This window comes from Netta rufina (assembly GCF_964035555.1).
Source record: "Netta rufina genome assembly, chromosome: 9".
NCBI classification, from domain to species: Eukaryota; Metazoa; Chordata; class Aves; order Anseriformes; family Anatidae; genus Netta; species Netta rufina.
Genome location: NC_140132.1, coordinates 14067327 through 14086835, shown reverse-complemented (window position 1 = coordinate 14086835; position 19509 = coordinate 14067327). Strand labels below are relative to the sequence as shown.

Below are 19509 nucleotides of genomic sequence, written 5' to 3'. Positions count from 1 at the left end.
CTGAAAACAGAATCCAAAATCCTGAATAGGATTCTGTACCAAAACATCGCACATTCACCCTATTTCTTTGCTTGAAAGCCATCGTTCTCCCTCTTTCCTCACCATAGCTGTGAAGCAAGGACCTCATAACATTTAGCCCAACTTGCAGCCACCCAGCTGCAGTGCTCCAGACTGCTCCGAACTGAAACCCTATCTGTAAGGCAGTAACGTGATACAGCAATAAATATCTAGAGAATGCAATAAGGAAGTGAGCTCACTTCCATCTCTGTGGCGATATCTGCAGCTAATATTCTCCATTACCGTCCTAACAACATCTAGAACATGAGCATTTGTATTTTACACTACTTATGTACAAACTGTACCGGCTTGCCCAGCCCCTGTTTCAGACAGAAACGGGGTAATTAGCAGCGCTCTGATCTCTCGTTCTGCTGACGTCTGGTAGTGAAACGACAATAAGGAATAATTGCGGGCGATAGCAATCAGTTACTGCACATACTCAGAATGAGCCCAAGCAGGCAGACAGCAACAGGCAAATGAGCTACACCCTGTCCCGTCCAGTATCTCACACTGAAGTTACTGTTTCAAAGGAAGCTCATAATGAAATGAACAGATCAAAAGTCTCTCCCTCATTTATCATACAAACACCCACAGCATCTCACACAAATACCAATTCCTACACTCACGCCAAAAGCACCCAGATACAAGCTAGTTCTACCGAAGCTCTAAAGGTAGCTACAGCTAAAGGACAAAAGGTAAGTGAGAATTAACTATAGTGGTCACCCTTCACTTAATTTACAGTGACACAGCTCCAAGATATGCGAGGATCAATAACAAACCAGATCACAGATCTGCCAAGGTCACTTCCCACATTAATTCAGCAACCTGGCGCTTAGATTGGACTTTTTCCTCTGCCTTACCTCCCTACACCCTTTGCCTCTGAATCTTGAAGGAGAGGGACTCCCAGAAAGCAGAGGAACTGAGCAGGACATAAAGAGATGTGATCCTTTTTCCACAGGCCAGAAGTGGCAAATGGATAAGATGCACAACCCTCAGCTGTAGTCAGCTCTCAGCAGCAGGTCTGAGCGGGACAGAGCTCACTCACGTGCAGGTAATAAAGGAAGACCTATCGACAAACGGCTGGGTTGTGGTTGTGTCTGCATCTAATTTTAGCTCTCAGCAGTTGATTTGTTTTCTCTGGTATAAAAAACAACAACAACAAACCAAATACCAAAATGTATACAAAAATTAGGGCATGGAAAAAAAACACATCTCCTCAGCTGTCTATAAGAAGAAAAGTGAGCAACAACTTACAGTACTGAAAGTTCCGGTGATTACTTGTTATTATTCTAATTGCTGGTAATAAAACACGTGACTACTATAACATGGTATATAACAGACCAAGGTCCCAGCAGCATTAATAAGCATGCACAGAAAACCTAAGGGATCTAACAGATCTATCTGTAGCTGCCCTCGTCTTTGTGACATGCCTGGTGGACAGAGAGCTTCCAGGGACGAGAACAGGGATCAAATCCATTACCAAGGCATGCACCCAAAGAGATCCTATCACAAAAAAAAAAAACAAAAACAAACAAACAAAAAAAACAACCCTCTGAACGCGGAAAAGCCTGACCATCCTCACCCTTTGAAAGTGCCCAAGATAAGGCCTAATAGGCCTCGCTCCTGGAGTTTGATAAGGGTCAATCTGCAGCTCACAGCTTGACACCGTGGTGAGACAGAAAGGGGTGACTATCGTGCAGGCAGAGAACTGGCTCCCGCCTCACACAACTGGCATCACAGTGATGTTAACCAGTATTTTAAGGAATTTCAGGTGCCTCACTCAACAGGTCCTACAGTATTCTCAGGGAACACTACAAAGAAAACTGTACAATGTTGTTGGGGCACGGGAGACCACCTAGGAGTGTGGAATAAAACCTTGTGTTGGAGGTGCTGCTGTGGCACCTTGCTAGAGTAACATTAAGGTTAGGGTTAGGGTAATGTCTGTATCACTGCCCGTGATCTGCGGCACTTTACCAGTAAAACATGTTCCCCACAGTCCAAATAGCTCCAGTGAGGCAAACTGGTTTCAGCCTGCAGCCAGCTCAGATACATACACTCCACCAGCTTTTCCTATTGGCCATACTTTTGCTTTGTTAATCAGTACAACCTATTTTATTCAAGCAGGTGACATAACCAAATTACACACATTTATGGCAATACGGGCTAAGGAAGGCACTTTGTCTTCCCGAGGATTTGGGAACCCACCACGCTTGCCCAGACTTGATCATTTTCCACTCTGTGCCACATTATTTTCTGAATCCTGTTCCCTTTGATGACCTCCCTTAAGATTTTTTTTTTTTTTTAATTTCAGGTAGGCTAACTTGAAGATAAGAACAAACAGTTACACAGTAAACCTGGCTTGTTCCTTATTTCCAGAGTTGTGAATCTGAGGCTTTCAATTTGAGGAAAACAAACTGAAAATATTCCCTAAGGAAAAGTTATTTTCCCAACCTACAAAAATCTTTGGCTGCAGAGCATTCCCCAGACACACGATTCCTTCGCTAAAGGAATCTCTGTATTATTGATTTCCTGCAATTCTGGACAGCAGGTATCGCCTGGTTACAATGCAGAAGCATACCACCACCTCTGTTCCAGCATGATGAATGTCCAGAGGGAAAAGTCATACAGGAAATTTTAAGTGCAAGAAGTTCGGCACAAGCTGTCACAGCTGAAAGGCCTTCCAAGCCAAAGGCTTACGGCCAAGTAGCGTGCCATCCATCACCTTCATGACAAGGAGACACGCAACTGCTCCTTGAACCTCTGGAGAAGGCCATAGTGCTACCCTCACTCAGATAATCCCCTCTCCTTGTTTCTCATGACAGAAATGCAGATAGGATGGAGGTGCCAGAGGAGCAGAGCATAGAAGGCAAGAGGAGCAGGAGGCTGCAAACAGGTCAAAAGTGTTTTCTGCCCACGAACAAAATACGTCTGCTTGCAGATTCTCTCTGGTGCCTGCAGAAGCTATTTGGGGCATAAGCAAGAGCCAAGTTCGCTCCAAACCAGTGAAAGCACCCCAGACATTTTTTATTTATTTTTGTAACGTATAAAAGGAAACTAGTTATGCAATTGTTCTATTCACGGGGCTTTTTTCTCCCTTCCACTCCCAAATTTAGAACGCTGGACCAAAACCCGCGCGTTGGTTGCTTTATGAACGTCGTGGCGTGAAACCGTGTTACAGTAGCACAGAGGTCAGCACTGCAGCAACACCACAGCGCCGCCTCACTCAAACCCCCAGGCGCCATAACAAACCTGGGGGTTTCACCCCTCACCGACCCCATTTTAGCCCTTTATCTGCCCTTTATCCCCTCAGGCCCGGGCCCCGCCGCGGGCAGGGCGCTGTGGCGCGGGGCCGCTCCCCCTGCAGCCGTGGCGGCCCCGCCGCCATTTTGTGCCGCGGGGGCTGCCTCAGCCTCCAGCCTTGCCCCTCTGCCTCCGCTCCAAGCCCCCCTCTCTCCATCCTCTCCCCCTGGGGACCCCCTACAGAGCCGGGCAGAGCTCCCCACGCCCGGCTCTCCGTGAGGCGAGGGCGCAGCGCCGACCCCGCTGGGTGCCAGCCGCCCTCCCCATACTCACGGGCAGGGCGCGGCGAGCCCGCACCGCCCGGAGCGGCGGCAGGAGGAGGAGGCGGTGGAGGAGGCGGCCCAGCCACCGCCCGCCGCCGCCCGCCAGCAGCCCGGCGGCAGCGCCCAGCGCCAGCAGCCCGGTGGAGCCCCGCATGGCCGCAGCCCGTGGCGGCCGCAGCCTATCGCCGCCGCCGTGCCCGGCCCTTCCCCCGGCCCGCCCCCGGGGCACCGGCACCGCCACAGCCTCATTCAAACGGCGGCAGCGCCCCGCAGCCCCCCGCCGGCTCCAGGTAAGGCGCGGCGCGGCTCCCCGGGACTCCCCCCCCGCCGATATCCCCAGGGGTCGGCATCTCCCCTCGCCCCCCCGGGCTGCCTCCACCTGCAGCCTGCTCGGGGCCGGCAGGGAGAGCGCAGCCCCCCGGGGCCCCTCCGCAGCTGGCCGAGCTCCGGGCCGGGCAGCAGCAGGGGTTAGGGGCCGGCCGGACCCCCGGCACCTCGCAGCGCAGCGCCGCAAAGCTGCCTTCATCGAGGTTTCTAGAGCTTTCTTTTCCTAGCCTGCTGTCCAACAACAGCTCTTTTATCGGGAATTTGACGTGTTTTTTTTTTTTTTTTTTTTTTTTTTGTCGTTTAGGCCTTTCACGCTGCAGGCCCCGAAGCTGCGGCAGCAGCACAGAATTCAGCAGAGATATAAAAAAGATCCCCAAACTAGGCAGCATTTCTCATCTGTAATGGAGGAAGCTGTGCTTTGGGCTGGGGAGACGTTTTTTTGTGTGTCTGTGTTTGCGTAGTGTGCGCTGGATCTGGTTTATCCAAAGGGGATAAGATTGAAATCGACCTTCTGTGCTTCACTCCAGCTCTTGAGCTGTTTTCTTCCCCTAATAACTTACTCATTCCGTGTGCATCGTCCAGCTAATTAATTACAAAGAAATTTATTTTTAAGCACGTGGCTGTATGAGCCATAAAGCCCAGGGATTGCTTTGGGAACACGTAACGTAACGTAACGTCACCCGTGGCTTGAACTTCTGTTTTAGTTGAAAATTATTTTATATTTATCACTTGAAATAATATATTGCATGAGTAAACAACTCAATTTTTAGTTATTTCTGATAATATAGTTTAGGATGCATTAAACAAAGAGAAATGGACGTTTTCTTGAAATGACTTCCTGCTCGTCAGTTTACGTGTAATCTTTTTCCTTCTTTAAAGGCAGCTCGAGGTGGCTGAAGGTTGAGCCGTTTATCTCGGTGTGAGGGACTGCCAGGGGGAAAGATGAGTTCTTTGGACTTGATTTTCTCTTTGAAATACTTGGAGTCAGCACGACTTACAAAATAATTGAGCAACTAAAGCTGAGGTGCTATCTTGTCTTGCAGGTCTAAGGAAGAATAGCCTTGTTGGTAGAGTGTCTTAATTGGAAACATGTTGGCAACCAAGCTGTCCCGGCCTCTCCTGAACATCTCTGTGAAAAAACTGAATTTCAAGGACCCAGGGAATGGCTTCAGGTAAGTAGCTTGGTGAAGAAGACATAGAAAGGAACTTGGGTTGGGTAATGAAACTGAAGGTGTTTTTTTTTTTTTCTATTTTTTTCTTTCCTTTTTTTTTTTTTTCTGAACATGAATTGGCAAAAAATTGCCTACCTAATTCTAACTCCTAGGTCTGAAAAAAAAAAAAAAATATATATATAATATATATATATATATATATATAGTTCAAATTCAGAGCAAATTGATTATTCTCACAGGGCTTGCTTTAAAGCAAGGTTCCCAAACAATAGTGTGTGTATTGCTAATTGTAAACAAGCAGTTTAATGGACTAAGCCAGAATTGCCACTTCTGTTGTTGTTCCACTGCTATTGATAGTGGTGTGTGGCACCATCACTGCCATGGATGGCTCCTGTGACAGAGCTGTAAAGAGCAAAGATAGCAAAGCAATTAAAGATTTCCTATGCAAACAGGTTGACCCTTTTATCTGCTATCTACACCACAACAGACTCAAGCTGCACCAGCAGGAATCTATCTGCTGTGACCTTAAATATTCAAATTAATGTTTTATTAAGTTCAGAAAAGACTTTTTTTTCACTTTGTGCTTCTTGTAGTCGGGGCTTGGTACAAAGCTTTGTGGTTTTTGAACTACCCATACACTGCTAAATCTGAAATGGAAATGCAACTGTTTGTCTGAAAGATGGTGTTGACCATGATAGCAGTATCTTAATGCACTAAGGTAACATTTGTGTACTTGACTCTTCAAGCTGAGAAATGCTTTTATTAGTGTAACTGAACAAAAACAAATGTGTGGTTACAAGGACAGATTTAATTTGTGGACCATCTGTGCATTTTAAAAGCCTCAGTTGTGATCTCTAGAATTCGGTCATGCAGAATGACAAAAATGGCTCATGGTACATTAGTGTACTTGAGGGCTAGCATCGTCTGTGCTTCTTAACTGTTTCCTCTGATGACATTCCTGCTGATCAGCAGCTGGCATCGATTTTAATGCCCTTGCCTTCAAGTCAAGGTAGAAAGAACATGAAGCAGTTATTCACTACAGGTTAGTGTGAATAGAGTGCAGCAAATCAATTGTTCACTGTGATGCGGTGAAATAACAGGACCAGATGTGACACTGAAAAATAATAATTAACTTCATACAATTAAAAGAAACATTGTGAACGTATCTGGGCACTTTGAAAAACACAGAGAAGCTTAGTGTTGAGACAAACGTTCTAAGCCAGGATTCTGGTCAGTAATGTTAACAGGCAGTTTGGGTCTGGGGTCTGACCTTTGCAGCAATTAAACTGGCCATTGCTGTTTCAAGAGTTGATTGAGCTTCTGACATTGAAAGTTAGAAAAAGAGCGGAACTGCGAAGAGCAGGAAGGTGAGTGGATACCATTACCTGCATGTAGGTCAGCTCCCTTCCCACCTGCTTCAAAGCTGTTGTGCTGTTAGACCCAGTCTTTAGCCCTGTTAGCAGAAAATACAGCTCAGAGGCCAGAGTGTCTGCAGATTGCTGTTCAGTGTTGCACAGGTCACCCTAGGAGTGCCTGTGATGTCTGAGCAGGAGATAACTGTGGGTGATTAAGCAAATTCACTTAGAAGAGTGGCCTGGAAGATAATCTCTACTGAAGGATACATGTTAGAGGAACCAGAGAGTAGCTGAAATACAGCATGTCTAGGGGAAAGCCAGAAGGCAGGGAGCCATGTCAGGGCCCAGATCGAAATATGAAAAAGCAGAGATAGTCCAGAGAGGTGTCTGGCAAGGATGGAGGACAGGGTCAATCTGATGTGTTGTCTAGGCCTGGTTTTGATTAATGACAGTAAGACCTAAGACAATGTGATACTACTGGTTGCATAGCTTTTATAAAACAGATACTCACCTAGAAGGCACTGTTGCTTTGCTGTGGTCTGTATTTGTGAACACACTTCATTTACTTCAGTCAGACATACTGTGCAGAAGAACTTCAGATCTGCATGGCAGATACTGCTCAAAAAACGAGTATCTCTTACTTTAAGCAGTTGCAAAGAGGAGATGTAAGATCTGTCTAAGAGTATCTAATGCATGGATAGACATTGCAGAGGAAGAAATGTCCAGATTCTGTCCTCTCAAGTGACAGTCTGCACCATGTAGAAAGGTAACACCACATTCTCTCTCATGTGTAATGCTGCAGCACCAGGGTATGGATAAGAAACCCCATGCCTGATTGTTCTGTATTTTTTTTAACAGGCCTGTGAAAAGATTTTGCTTCCCTCTCTTGTCCTCATCTGGTAGCCGCTCTTATGCAAGTGAGGTTGATCAGGTGAGTGTGATTGTGGTTTCCAGATTGGGAACCAGTTCTACTGAGCTGGAGCTTTAAACTCCCTGAAGTCTGGTGACCAAATTCTTCTTTCCTATTCGCCCGAAAGACTCTGAGCTGGACCTCTTCAGCATACTCCACATTCTTTCCTAGCACAGAGCTTCCATTGACGCAACACGGTGCATGCTACTAAGGATGGAAATAAACAATTGCACTAGTGTTTTTTTTTTTCTATTTTTGGAACTCACTCAGCAGATGAAATCTTCCACCTTAGAGTGGAGGGTATTTCTATGACAGGTTCTTAACAAATCTCTTTCCAGTGTATGGTTGTATAAAGTCATGTAAACAAATTGGTGTGTCCTCATCTTATTCTGGAGAGTGATCCCCTTCTTTAATAGCCCTTGCCTTGAAGGCGGTAGCTTGACAGAAATAGTGCCAAGCAAATGGAAAGGGGTTGTTTTGCCCTGTTGTCTGTCATGTGGCACAGAACTCAGCACTGTAGCAGGGCTTGAGCGTGTACATCTTGCTCTGTAAGCCTTGGACAGAGTTGAAAGGAATTCAGGTGCAGCCCTCACGTCATTGCTAGGTGGGACAGATCAGTCCCTGTGTATCCTGTTGAAGGCCAGATTTCTAGTTTTAACAGAGATGAGTTGGAATGAACTGCAAGCAGTTACTACTTCATCCCACCCACAGCAGCACCTTGCTGCATATGCACCTGTTGCTGCTAGAATGTTTGATGCACTGTGTGGTTCTTAACACGCTGCTTAACTGTGGCCTCTCTTTGGGCTATGGCAAGGGGTTTGGAGAAGGAAAGAGATGTACTTCTATTCAAATTATAAGTTAGAAAGATCAGAAGACAAAAATAAAAAGAAAAGATGAATCACCAACTGGTCTTAATTTCAAGTATGCAATTCCCTTGATTCTACTTAGCTTTTAAAATGCATCACCAGAGGTTTTATACACTAGAGGGAGAAAGATAAATGAGCAGTCAGTAAGGTTAACATACCGCCTTTTTTTAATCTACTTATCTTCCCCACACCTTACAGGCTGCAAGGCACGGAACAATAGGAGCAGTTGCTATTGAAGAAAAATAATTTATTGAGAACTCTCTGGCATATTTTCAGATTTCATGATGGATGTGAAATGCCAGAGAGTGATAGTTTGCTTGGTCTCTGCCTTCAAAGTTGTTTGCTGGAGGTGCTAGAACCTGTTTCTTGTCTTCAGGAGGCTCTGGGTGGCAGTAGCTGGCAACGAGCACAGAAAATGTCCCTGGAACAGACTGCTCCTGGCCAAGGACATGGTTTTGTTCTGCGTACTGCAAGTCACTGATTTTGAGTACTCAATTCCAGCGCATTGTTTTGTTTTGTTTTGCAGATCGGCAGTAGAGCTGTGCTTATAACAGGTTGCGACTCAGGGTTCGGATTTGCCTTGGCCAAGCACCTGCATGCCAAAGGCTTCATTGTTTACGCTGGCTGCCTGCAAAAGGTAGGAAAACCAAAAACTTTGTTCTTCATCTGTGGCACGTGAACAGACACAACAAATCCAGTCTTTCATCTCCGCTCTGCAGAGCATCTTGCCAAGGAGAGGGAGGGTTGTTGGCAGCCCAAAGGGAAAGGCACAGGTGCTTGAATTTCATAGAGTATTATCTAGTCTAGACCATAACCAGCACTGCAGAAAGGTTCTTATTTGAATTACAACACTGTAGTCTGTTCCAATCCCAGTCAACCAGAACCCCACACCTGAGTTTATAGGGTTATCCATAAGTACTTTTAGTACCAGGCTGAGTCTGGATCTTTGGAAGTGCACTCAGTTTATACATCATTATTCAGAGTTTATTTTGATTAATTATTACATCCATCAAACCACCAGTGATTTTATAGCATATGGTATAAGGATTTATTTCTATATAGGTGAATACAACCGTGCTCTAGTGTGCGTTGGAGGTGCACACTGAACTTGCTGTGAAAGTGGTAAAGTCCCACTAGTGCAACTGAGAGCAGATTCAGGCCACAAATAGCCGAGTGGTGCAGTTGTTGATACACTCTCTAAGAGCAGTCAGAGATGCCTCATCATGGTGAATAACAGCTTTAGCCTTTCCTTGTGAAACACTGGCACATTTTCAGCAGCATGGCCATTTCCCGATGGAAGCAAACGTACTCCTCAGGATATCCTGGGGTGGGTCAGTTACTTTGATCCAAATCTTTTTGCTCACTTACCACTGCAAATGTGTCCTGAATAGTTATATTATTTAAAGAGACTTAGTCAGGTGTTGTTTTCTTTTTTTAAATGTTAGCAATACTTTTTCTGATGTTAGTCTTTCCATTATTACAAAGTTTTGCTTAAATTATTAGTTTCTTTCTGCCACGTTTTTTTCAAATGAGAAATTTGTGTTCAGATTGCTCTGTCCCCTTGCGGTGTCTCAGCCTTGGGTCAAGGCTGTATTTTTTAACATGGGCTCCCTCTACAGGCTTCACAGCAGAACAAGATACTTTCTATAAACTGCTGCTTTTCCAAAGGTATTGAAAAGGGGGAGGGTAGAAAGCTGCTTTTTTTTGCAGCTATTTTTATTCTGCTTTTGTAACTAAAAGTCAACATTAGAAGAGATAATAACACTGAGACTTAAAAACCACTGTTCAGAATAATTGCCTGCCTATATGTTGACAGTAGTCCAGAATTTCAGAGCTACAGGGTTACTTCTGTATTTCACTTCCTCAGTCTGAGCTGCCAGAAAGACCTGATTTTCAGTGAGCATGCGTTTAACTGTTGCTGAAACCTCCCTTCCATTTTGGTGTCTTCAATACACATGCTACTGCAAGCACATTAGTGGAAAATCATGGACTTTGACAATTTCAGAATAAGCTGAAACAAAGCACATGACCGAACTCCTTTTAGCTTTTATCAATGTTTGTTTCCTCTCCAAGAATCAGCAGAAATCTTTGCTTTATCTCTGTATAATTAAATGCTGTGTTTTTTTTATCTGGATTCATGTTCCATGTTCCAAAATCTGTGTGACCATGGCAAGACTGGTGGCACCAACTGTCATCAGAAAAAACACTATAAGCTCCCATGTTCATTGTTTGGCCTACTCTGTGTCTTCAGGTCATATACTTTATGGAAAAAAAAAAACAAAAAGCAAACAAGTTCTTAGCCCTGTAGAACTAAACTCCAAGAGACTGAGCTGACTTCTATTTATGCCATAAGTTTCATCAGACAAAACATAAAGAGAATTCTGATCAGTGTTATTGTTGGTGCTGATCTTAGGGACAGAGAATGTCTAGTGTGTTTTAGGTTCTACGTGGAACTAGAGGTGGAAGTAAGAAGCATCACATTTTGCTTGTAAACTGGGTATATTTGTCCTAGCCCTCACTGAGAGGAAATGAGTATGAAACTTGAGTGTTATTTTCATGTGACTGCTTCTCAGAGCACAGCTGCACATCAGAAACATACTCCAATTTGGGGAGCCATCGTGTCCCCTGGGTGTGCACTCTCCTTGCAGACAAAAAGTGTGTACAGTGCTGACCCTTCATTAGGAAGGGTTTCCTAGAGTGGCCAGATCCTGAGCACCCAGCTGTTTTTTGCTGAAGGAGACCTGGGAGGTGTTTGGAGTCATGACTAAGGGGACCCTGAGGATGCATCTGTGCTAAGTGCTATTTCACACTGTTGGTTCCTAACATTTTCACCAACAAATGTATCAGTGAGTGTTGATGCTTTGTTGCCAAAAGACAGTAGTAGACTGGATCCCATGAACAATCACGCTGCAGCTGTCTTATTTCTCCTCTTTGGTTAACAGCTGGAGGAGCCAGCTGACACGAGATGAAGAAGGTATTTTTCCAGCAGTATCTGTTACCAGTGGACATATGTGGTGTTGGTCACGGCTGTCAGGAGTGTCGTGCAATCCCTGTTTGCTTTGCTGTGTGTGCTCAGGCCTCTTGGAGCTTGCAGGGGAATGAGCAGGCAGAGGTTATCTGAGCAGCCCAGCATGCAGGCAAGTTCCTGGAGGGCCCAAAAGAGTGCTGAGAGCCACAGGGTGTGACGTGCCACTTCAAGGACGCGGTGATAGAGATCCAAGCTGAGGGCCATGAGAGTGACCGTGGAAAGAGGAAGACGAGGCAGTGGTGTGCTTTTTAAATGTATGAGAGCTGGATCCTCCTGCCATGGGGCCTGTGGACGCATGAGGAGACCCTTCCACTGCTGTGTGGGGCCCAGGGGCTGAGGGATGTGCTGTGCCCTGTGCCAGGAGGACATGACACAGTCACAGGGTACCTGGCTGGAGCACCCCCCTTCTGCCCTTTGTGAAGAGCTGAGGGGATGACCCTGTGGGCCTGGGTGAATGGCTGGGGTCTAACTCTTGGGTCAGGATCCCAGCTCAGGGAGAGCTTGCAGAGCCAGCTCTGTGAGGGAGGAGGAAGAGGATGCTGTGAAGTTCCCAGCAAAGCTTATGAGGCCTCTGACACTGGTGCACTTCTATGGCCCATAGACTTGGTCATGCAAAGAGAATCGGATACTCAGAAGTCCACTGCTGCACATCTTTTGCCAAACCTTCTGACATGTCGAACCACATGCTTTTCTCCACCTTGCGCCCACATATTGGCTCCTGGAGTTTTCTCCTCTGGCAGGTGATTTCATAGCACCTCACAGACCTGGCACTGGAGGAAGAAGCACGTTGGCTTTGCTGTTCTCCTTTTAGCTCTATCTGCTGATTCCAAGGGACTTGTATGCTTACATTTGCTGATTCCCTTTTGGCAACTTATTCCCTTTTTTCCTTATTCCCCTTTTTGGGCCGTTTGTGTGCTTTCCAGTGCTTTGCCATACGTGCTGACTCAGCACCAAAGTGGGTTTGAGTGAGCAACAAACTTAGCATGAAGCTGTTTTTATTCACCATAAAACCAAACACCATAAAGCTATGCATGGGACTTCTAATGGCTCCATTTTGTATGTGAGATGCTTCTGTGTGAGGAGAATGCAGTAAATGCCTTCTCTTAAGGACCAGCACTAACCAGTATTAACGATCTGCTTTGGAATAAGGAAGGGTGGAGAAGATAAAGGAGACTCCAGGTACTTCAGTCAGTGAGCTTCAGGGTCCTGTGTGTGAGCCCAGCAGATAAGGCCAGGAACAAGAGGATCCAGGAGAAGGTGTTTTGGAAGATAAGGTGGCCCAGAGACGGAGCAGTGTGTAAGGCCACTCTTGTATGGGCAGTGTGGTACCTAAAGTGTGCTGCCTGGCGTGGGCTCTCTGAGGGGGCAAGTGGGCAGTCTGAAAGTAATTCAGGGACAGCTACAAATTCATACTAATGTGGTGTGTAAGTGTTTTATACTGTTACCACCACCACACCGTTTGTTGTGCCCTGTGCACAGGCCAAAGTGACCACAGCACCTGTGGTAGTGGATCATAGCTTGATCTCAGAGCTGGTACTGGGCAGGAGTAACCTTGCTGGGCAGATTCAGCTCCTCCTGCTTTCTTGATTGCCACAGCAGTTTGTAGCAGCCAACTCGATGGCAGGGCTGATGGTCAGAGGGAGCTGCTCAAGGAATGCTGTTCTTCTGCAGGAGCAGCCCTGTCTGTGCCTTTTTGAACTGCAGGACTGTCCTGATCATTCTAATTGCCCTCTGCATTCTCTTGCTTGATTTGGTGGTTGATACATTTCTGATCTTCTACACAAGTTCTTTGGCCAGATTGAAACCAGCTCTTTCTTCCCCTCTAGGACAAGGGAGATGGTGGCTCCAAGGATCTGGACAACATGAAGAGTGACCGAATGAGAACTGTCCAGCTCAATGTCTGTGACAGCAAAGAAGTGGACCGAGCAGTGGAGCACGTGAATAGCAGCCTGGAGGACCCAGAGAAAGGTTGGTGCATCCAGAGGTCTGTCAGGTCACACGAAGATAGGTGACAAGAGCTCCCTCAGCTGGGCACCGAGAGCATTTTCAGGGCACACTTCAGAAGCTGAGCAGTAATACATTGAAGGGCAAAAAGCTTTGAGGAGCAGCAGTGCAGAACAAACGGCCTGTTTAAATGTGCCATATCAGAAGGCGGCTTCCCACTTGCACCTTAGGAGAGCATCTGCAAACAAGCAAACAACAACAACAAAATCACAGAATCACAGAATCACAGAATTTCTAGGTTGGAAGAGACCTCAAGGTCATCGAGTCCAACCTCCAACCTAACGCTAACAGCCCTCCACTAAACCATATCCCTAAGCTCTACATCTAAACGTCTTTTGAAGACTTCCAGGGATGGTGACTCCACCACTTCCCTGGGCAGCCTGTTCCAATGTCTAACAACCCTTTCAGTGAAGAAATTCTTCCTAACATCTAACCTAAAACTCCCCTGGCTCAACTTAAGCCCATTCCCCCTCGTCCTGTCACCAGGCACGTGGGAGAACAGGCCAACCCCCACCTCGCTACAGCCTCCCTTGAGGTACCTAAAAAGAGCGATAAGGTCACCCCTGAGCCTCCTCTTCTCCAGGCTGAACAAGCCCAGCTCCCTCAGCCGCTCCTCGTAGGACTTGTTCTCCAGGCCCCTCACCAGCTTCGTCGCCCTTCTCTGCACCCGCTCAAGCACCTCGATGTCCTTCTTGTAGCGAGGGGCCCAAAACTGAACACAGTACTCGAGGTGCGGCCTCACCAGAGCTGAGTACAGGGGGACGATCACCTCCCTCGCCCTGCTGGTCACGCTGTTCCTGATACAAGCCAGGATGCCGTTGGCCTTCTTGGCCACCTGAGCACACTGCTGGCTCATATTCAGCTGACTATCCACCATCACTCCCAGGTCCTTCTCTGCCTGGCAGCTCTCCAACCATTCCTCTCCCAGTCTGTAGCTCTGCTTGGGGTTATTGCGCCCCAGGTGCAGGACCCGGCACTTGGCTTTGTTGAACTTCATGCAGTTGACCTCAGCCCATCGGTGCAGCCTATCCAGATCCTCCTGCAGAGCTTTCCTACCCTCGAGCAGATCGACACACGCACCTAACTTGGTGTCATCTGCGAACTTACTGAGGGTGCACTCAATGCCCTCGTCCAGATCATCGATGAAGATATTAAAGAGGACCGGCCCCAGCACCGAGCCCTGGGGGACGCCACTAGTGACTGGCCTCCAACTGGACTTGGCTCCATTCACCACGACTCTTTGGGCCCGGCTATCCAGCCAGTTTCTAACCCAGCGAAGCGTGCGCCAGTCCAAGCCAAGAGCAGCCAGTTTCTTGAGGAGAATGCTGTGGGAGACGGTGTCAAAAGCCTTGCTGAAGTCAAGGTAGACCACATCCACAGCCTTTCCCTCATCCACCCAGCGCGTCACTCTGTCATAGAAGGAGATCAGGTTCGTCAGGCATGACCTGCCTTTCATAAAGCCATGCTGACTGGGCCTGATCGCCTGCTTCCCCTGCAATTGCTGCATGATGACTCTCAGGAGGATCTGCTCCATGAGCTTTCCTGGCACTGAGGTCAAACTGACAGGCCTGTAGTTTCCCGGGTCTGCCCTCCGGCCCTTCTTGTAGATGGGCGTCACGTTTGCTAGCCGCCAGTCGATTGGGACCTCCCCTGATAGCCAGGACTGTTGATAAATGATGGAAAGTGGCTTGGCCAGCTCCTCTGCCAGTTCCCTCAGTACCCTTGGGTGGATCCCATCCGGCCCCATCGACTTGTGCACATCTAAGTGCCGTAGCAGGTCACCAACCAGTTCTTGGTTAAATAAATAAATTTTCTTGAATAAAAAAGGACTTGGCTTTTTTATTCACTAGCTCCCATAGGGACATAAGCAGAAATTGAGGTGGTACTTCAAGGCCCTGGGATGAGTGCTTTACTGCTGTGAACTGACATTTATTGCGACCCCCTTTATGTCTTAAAACCTGGCCAGTGCCCAAAGATTGTGGATTAGCAACCAAAGTGTCTCCCCTATACTTTCTAAAAACAAAGGAAATGGAGATGTTATCAAATAATGTTATTATTTCTTATGAAGCTGACTATTATTAAGGCTATCACAAATATTACTATATATTATACATTTCATAGTTCCAGGGGTAGCTGTACCTGTCTTTCTTAGCATGCCTGCCTCATTCTGATGTGAGGAGAGCAAACTCTGTTCTGGTACTATGAAAATTCCAGTTGCTCATGCATTCCTAAAACCTTTCCACCCTTTGGTGACCTACATTTTTCTCCTTAAGGAGTGTCCCACTTCAGCACCTGAAGGTTGTTCACAAACAGAACAACCAGTAATTTTTTATTTTGGATTTTGCAAAAATTTATTTCTTTTACTTTTTTTTTTTTAATATTTATTTTTATGTATACATTTCTTCTTTATAAAATTTTCCAGCCCTGTATTCTCAAGCATTGGCCAAGAGGACGTTGCTTTCTCTGGGCTGCTTCTGAGAACGTAGATTTAGACACAGTCAGTCAACAGCTAACAGTAAGAATTTATAAAAAGCAGAGAGATGCCAACCCAGACCTTTCTCAGTGTTTCCTGTGCAGTTAGAAAATATATGAAGTGAGTTCATTTTATTCCAAATTCCTTTCTAAACCTTGTTTTCATTGGCAAATGAGTTGATAGCTTCTGTTCATATCTTGCTTAGAGCAGAATAAAAGGGAGAGGCCATGGCAGGCTCAGCCATTTCCATATCCTCCTTACCAGTATTGCAGACATTCTAAATCTTATGGTGACACAAGAGATTTTATACCAAAAGAATTACTTTTGTTTCTTACAAAGTCTTTTTTATTCTTATTATTTGCACTTAGAGAGTGTCCTTTGCTGCTTTTAAAAATCATGATGGATAAAAAGAGAATATCAAGCAGAACAACTTAGACAAGCTGAAATTCTCTGTTTGCTGTTTCAGAATTTCACTGGAAGATATACTCACAGTACTTTGTGGTTGCAGTGTTGGGCAGCACAAACAGATTTTGATTGTGGTTATATTTGTTCAGGAGACTAAGGTTTGCTCTGGGTTCTCTTCTATCTGGTTATCATCATCACAGGTCTTAATGAAGAGGTTTCTGGTTCAGTTACCTATTAACCAGGCCTTTTCCAAGCTGATCTCATTGGTTTCATAGAAGGAAAACTTTCTGCTTGATTTTACCTTATAGGGCTCTGGGGGCTGGTTAACAACGCTGGGATCTCCACGTTTGGGGAAGTCGAGTTCACCAGCATGGACACCTACATGGAGGTGGCTGAAGTGAACCTGTGGGGCACTGTGCGAACCACCAAGGCTTTCCTGCCGCTCATCCGGAGGTCAAAGGGTGAGTGATCTCCTCCTGACTTTCACTTGGTGGAATGGGTCCTTTGCCCTGCCCTGTGTCTTACTGTGACAGAGACCAGAAGGTCTACTACACTTCTCTCTGCACCACTGGCCACCTTCCTACCTTTACAGACAGAATGTGACCCACAGCACAGGCACAATGGCTCTGGAGCTCACATGAGCCTCAGCATAAAAATGCAAAATAGTTCTTGTAGTGGGGCCAACTACCTGACTAAATGAGGATATTTTTTACTATATGTGGCCCAGGGAGCATTTCTCTGCCATGAGGTGTCTGCTTCTGTGGTCGAGGTTGCTCTTTCTCATATAACTCATCACAGAGCACTGATAGAAAGTGCAGAGAAAGGCAGACTCTGGTTAGACTGCAGCATCCAGTCTCCTACCAGCGCTCTCCCCTGCCATAATGGAAGAGGAGGAAAGACCCAGCTCTGTGCCCAAAGCCATAATCCAGCTGTCACATGGAGAAGGATGCAGTGGGCTTAGACTGCTTTTTCTGTTTGTGGTACAGGAGCAAGCTATGCCCCTCTGGGAGGCAGACACTATAAGCTACCACTGGGCTCCTGGATATCGTGCCTTAGCCTTGCAAATAAACAAGCTCAGTCTTGGTGCCAGAGGTTTCCTTTGATGCTGCTTCCTCTTGGCTGGGCTCAGTCCTGATTGCTGCTGAGCAATCCAGTTTCCCACCGTGCAGGTTCTGTCCAGCCTCTTCCGTGTTCCCCATAGCACCACACTTCATGTGTCGCTGTGTGCCTGTGCCCTGGGGTGCAAGGAGCCAGGGAGCACCCCGCAGTGGTCTTCTCCTGCCTGAAGGCTGGTGCATAGGGTGGGAATGCTCAGATAGAGCCACCAGCGGGTCTGCCAGGCAGCTCTTAGGGACATGCGGGGAGGGGTGGATGCACGTTCAGGGATCTGGTGGGAGGTTTGCGTCAGGTATCTGCTCTGCGCATCTCAGCTCAGCTGTGCTCTACCTGGCCCCCGCCTAGGTCGTGTAGTGAACATCAGTAGCATGATGGGTCGGATGGGCAGTCCTGCCCGCTCGCCGTACTGCATCACCAAGTTTGGCGTGGAAGCCTTCTCCGACTGCCTGCGGTACGAAATGCAGCCCCAGGGGGTGTTGGTCAGCATCGTGGAGCCGGGCAACTTCATAGCTGCCACCAACCTCTACAGCCCCGAGCGGATCAAAGCCATAGCCGACAAAATGTGGGACGAGCTCCCGGAGATAGTGCGCAAAGACTACGGCAGGAAGTACTTCGACGAGCAGGTCAGCAAGATGGAGACGTACTGCAACAGCGGCTCGACAGACACCTCGCCGGTCATCGAGAGCGTTGCCCACGCGCTCACCTCCACGACCCCCTACACCCGCTACCACCCCATGGATTACTACTGGTGGCTGCGCATGCAGATCATGACGCACATGCCTGCAGCCATCTCAGATCGGCTCTATGTCTATTGAGGCCTCGCACTCCTAGGCTACCCCAGTGGGAAGTTTGTTTTGAAGAGAGCATTGTACACAGTTCCCTTTTTTTAAATTTTTCTAACCTCATTTCAGAGTACTGTATTTTAGCTCTAAAGGGTTCATCTAAACATCTGACATAACCTAAAGGGCAATAACTTGCAAAGGGTGCTTCATAGGCAGGAATATATTATGTTTGTGCAGGGACGTTGTTTCTTTGCTATTTATTTCATGTAATCCTTCTTTTTTTTTCACCTCAAATGTCAAGTTAAAATCGTTATTTAAATTGCAATTGCTCTGAAGTGGTTTCAAAATAATTTCTGCTGTTGACCGCACACAATTTTCAGAATTCCTGCCTAGGACGCAGCCTTCACACCGTATAACAGAGGCCCTCCATGCTGTAGTGGCAAGCCACCGCCTCCTGATGACTAAGTGTGTCCAACAGACTTTTCCAGGCCTGATTACAGTAACCCAAGGCAAAGCAGAGACTTCTTTAATTTGGGGATCAGAACTCAAGACATTCGAAATGCTGAAACCAAGCAGCCGACCCTGTCCCTTCTTCTCTGGGAATTATACTGAGAATTACTAGAGAAAAGGAACCAGTCTGCTTTTTTCACATGCTTTCTTGGAGTTCAGTCATCCAAGGACTCAAGCCAGCAGACTTTTCCCACAGGAGTTTCTTAATCGTATGAGCATTCCCATGAGTGTGAGAAGCTTTACTCACAGGGCTGCAGGCATCTGGATTGACCCCTAGTAACATTTCTCTTCTCTTCAGTAGTAGTTGAATGCCAACTCCTAGAGTTTCCCTTCAACTCCTGTAATCTGTGAGGGTCACCACGGACCACAGGGAAGCAAAGAGGGTTATAGTGAATCAGATCAGTGAATGCCATTCTTACCAGGGACCTCAGTGTGAGTTACACTGAAGTATTTATACAGCACCACACACAGAAGGCCCTTAACCCTCGCCAGGGCCTCCAGGCACTACTGCAGTGCAGGTGCCATTAATAACTTCCATTGAAGGAGTCACTGAGCCGAAGTACATCTAACAGGATATAAATCTAACAAAACGTCCATAACACAGTAAAGTTAACTTTAGGTGCAGTGTAATTTCCATGATGGTTATGTTTACATGCCTATGAAACATTTGTTTTGTACTGTAAGAAAATAAGGAAAGGAAAGGAGAAAGAAAATGAAAGAAAAAAAAAAGCAAGGAGAAAGGAAAAGAAAGGAGAAAGGAAAGGAAAAAGGAAAGGACAGGACCACAAAAGAGCCTTTTGTGGGGAAATGTTGAAAGAGTTAATTTGTTTAAGCTCAAAAGGAAAAAAAAATTAATTAAAATAACCATTGCTAGCAAAGTTGAAGAGAAGGAATCTCATGTGCTGTAGTAACGTACCATGACGTGATCAAACTCCTTTGGC

General features: G+C 46.5%; 2 protein-coding genes across 3 annotated transcripts in view; one reads left to right on the top strand and one right to left on the bottom strand.

The window, feature by feature from the left end:
• LOC311212667 (D-beta-hydroxybutyrate dehydrogenase, mitochondrial-like) overlaps window positions 1-3902 on the bottom strand; it is a gene marked incomplete at its 3' end in the record, with an annotated part of 21347 nt that extends 17445 nt beyond the window's left edge. For both annotated transcript variants that reach the window (XM_084292180.1, XM_084292179.1), the window contains exon 1: window positions 3631-3902. In XM_084292180.1, coding sequence (XP_084148306.1) covers window positions 3631-3774 — 144 coding nt within the window. In that variant the 5' untranslated portion in view covers window positions 3775-3902. The remainder of the gene's footprint in view (window positions 1-3630) is intronic.
• On the top strand, window positions 3778-19509 carry BDH1 (3-hydroxybutyrate dehydrogenase 1). The gene is made up of 7 exons (XM_084292178.1): window positions 3778-3910; window positions 4991-5119; window positions 7333-7405; window positions 8777-8887; window positions 13105-13246; window positions 16469-16621; window positions 17622-19509. The coding sequence occupies exons 2-7, from the start codon at window positions 5037-5039 to the stop codon at window positions 18089-18091; spliced, it is 1032 nt and encodes a 343-aa protein (XP_084148304.1). The 5' UTR covers window positions 3778-3910; window positions 4991-5036; the 3' UTR covers window positions 18092-19509.

Excerpts from the sequence above, each read along its gene's own strand:
- BDH1 (XM_084292178.1), top strand. The coding sequence starts at position 5,037 with ATGTTGGCAACCAAGCTGTCCCGGCCTCTCCTGAACATCTCTGTGAAA. Across the intron at positions 8,888-13,104 it reads ACGCTGGCTGCCTGCAAAAG|GACAAGGGAGATGGTGGCTC; the intron begins GTAGGAAAACCA and ends CTTCCCCTCTAG. Across the intron at positions 13,247-16,468 it reads CCTGGAGGACCCAGAGAAAG|GGCTCTGGGGGCTGGTTAAC; the intron begins GTTGGTGCATCC and ends TTTACCTTATAG.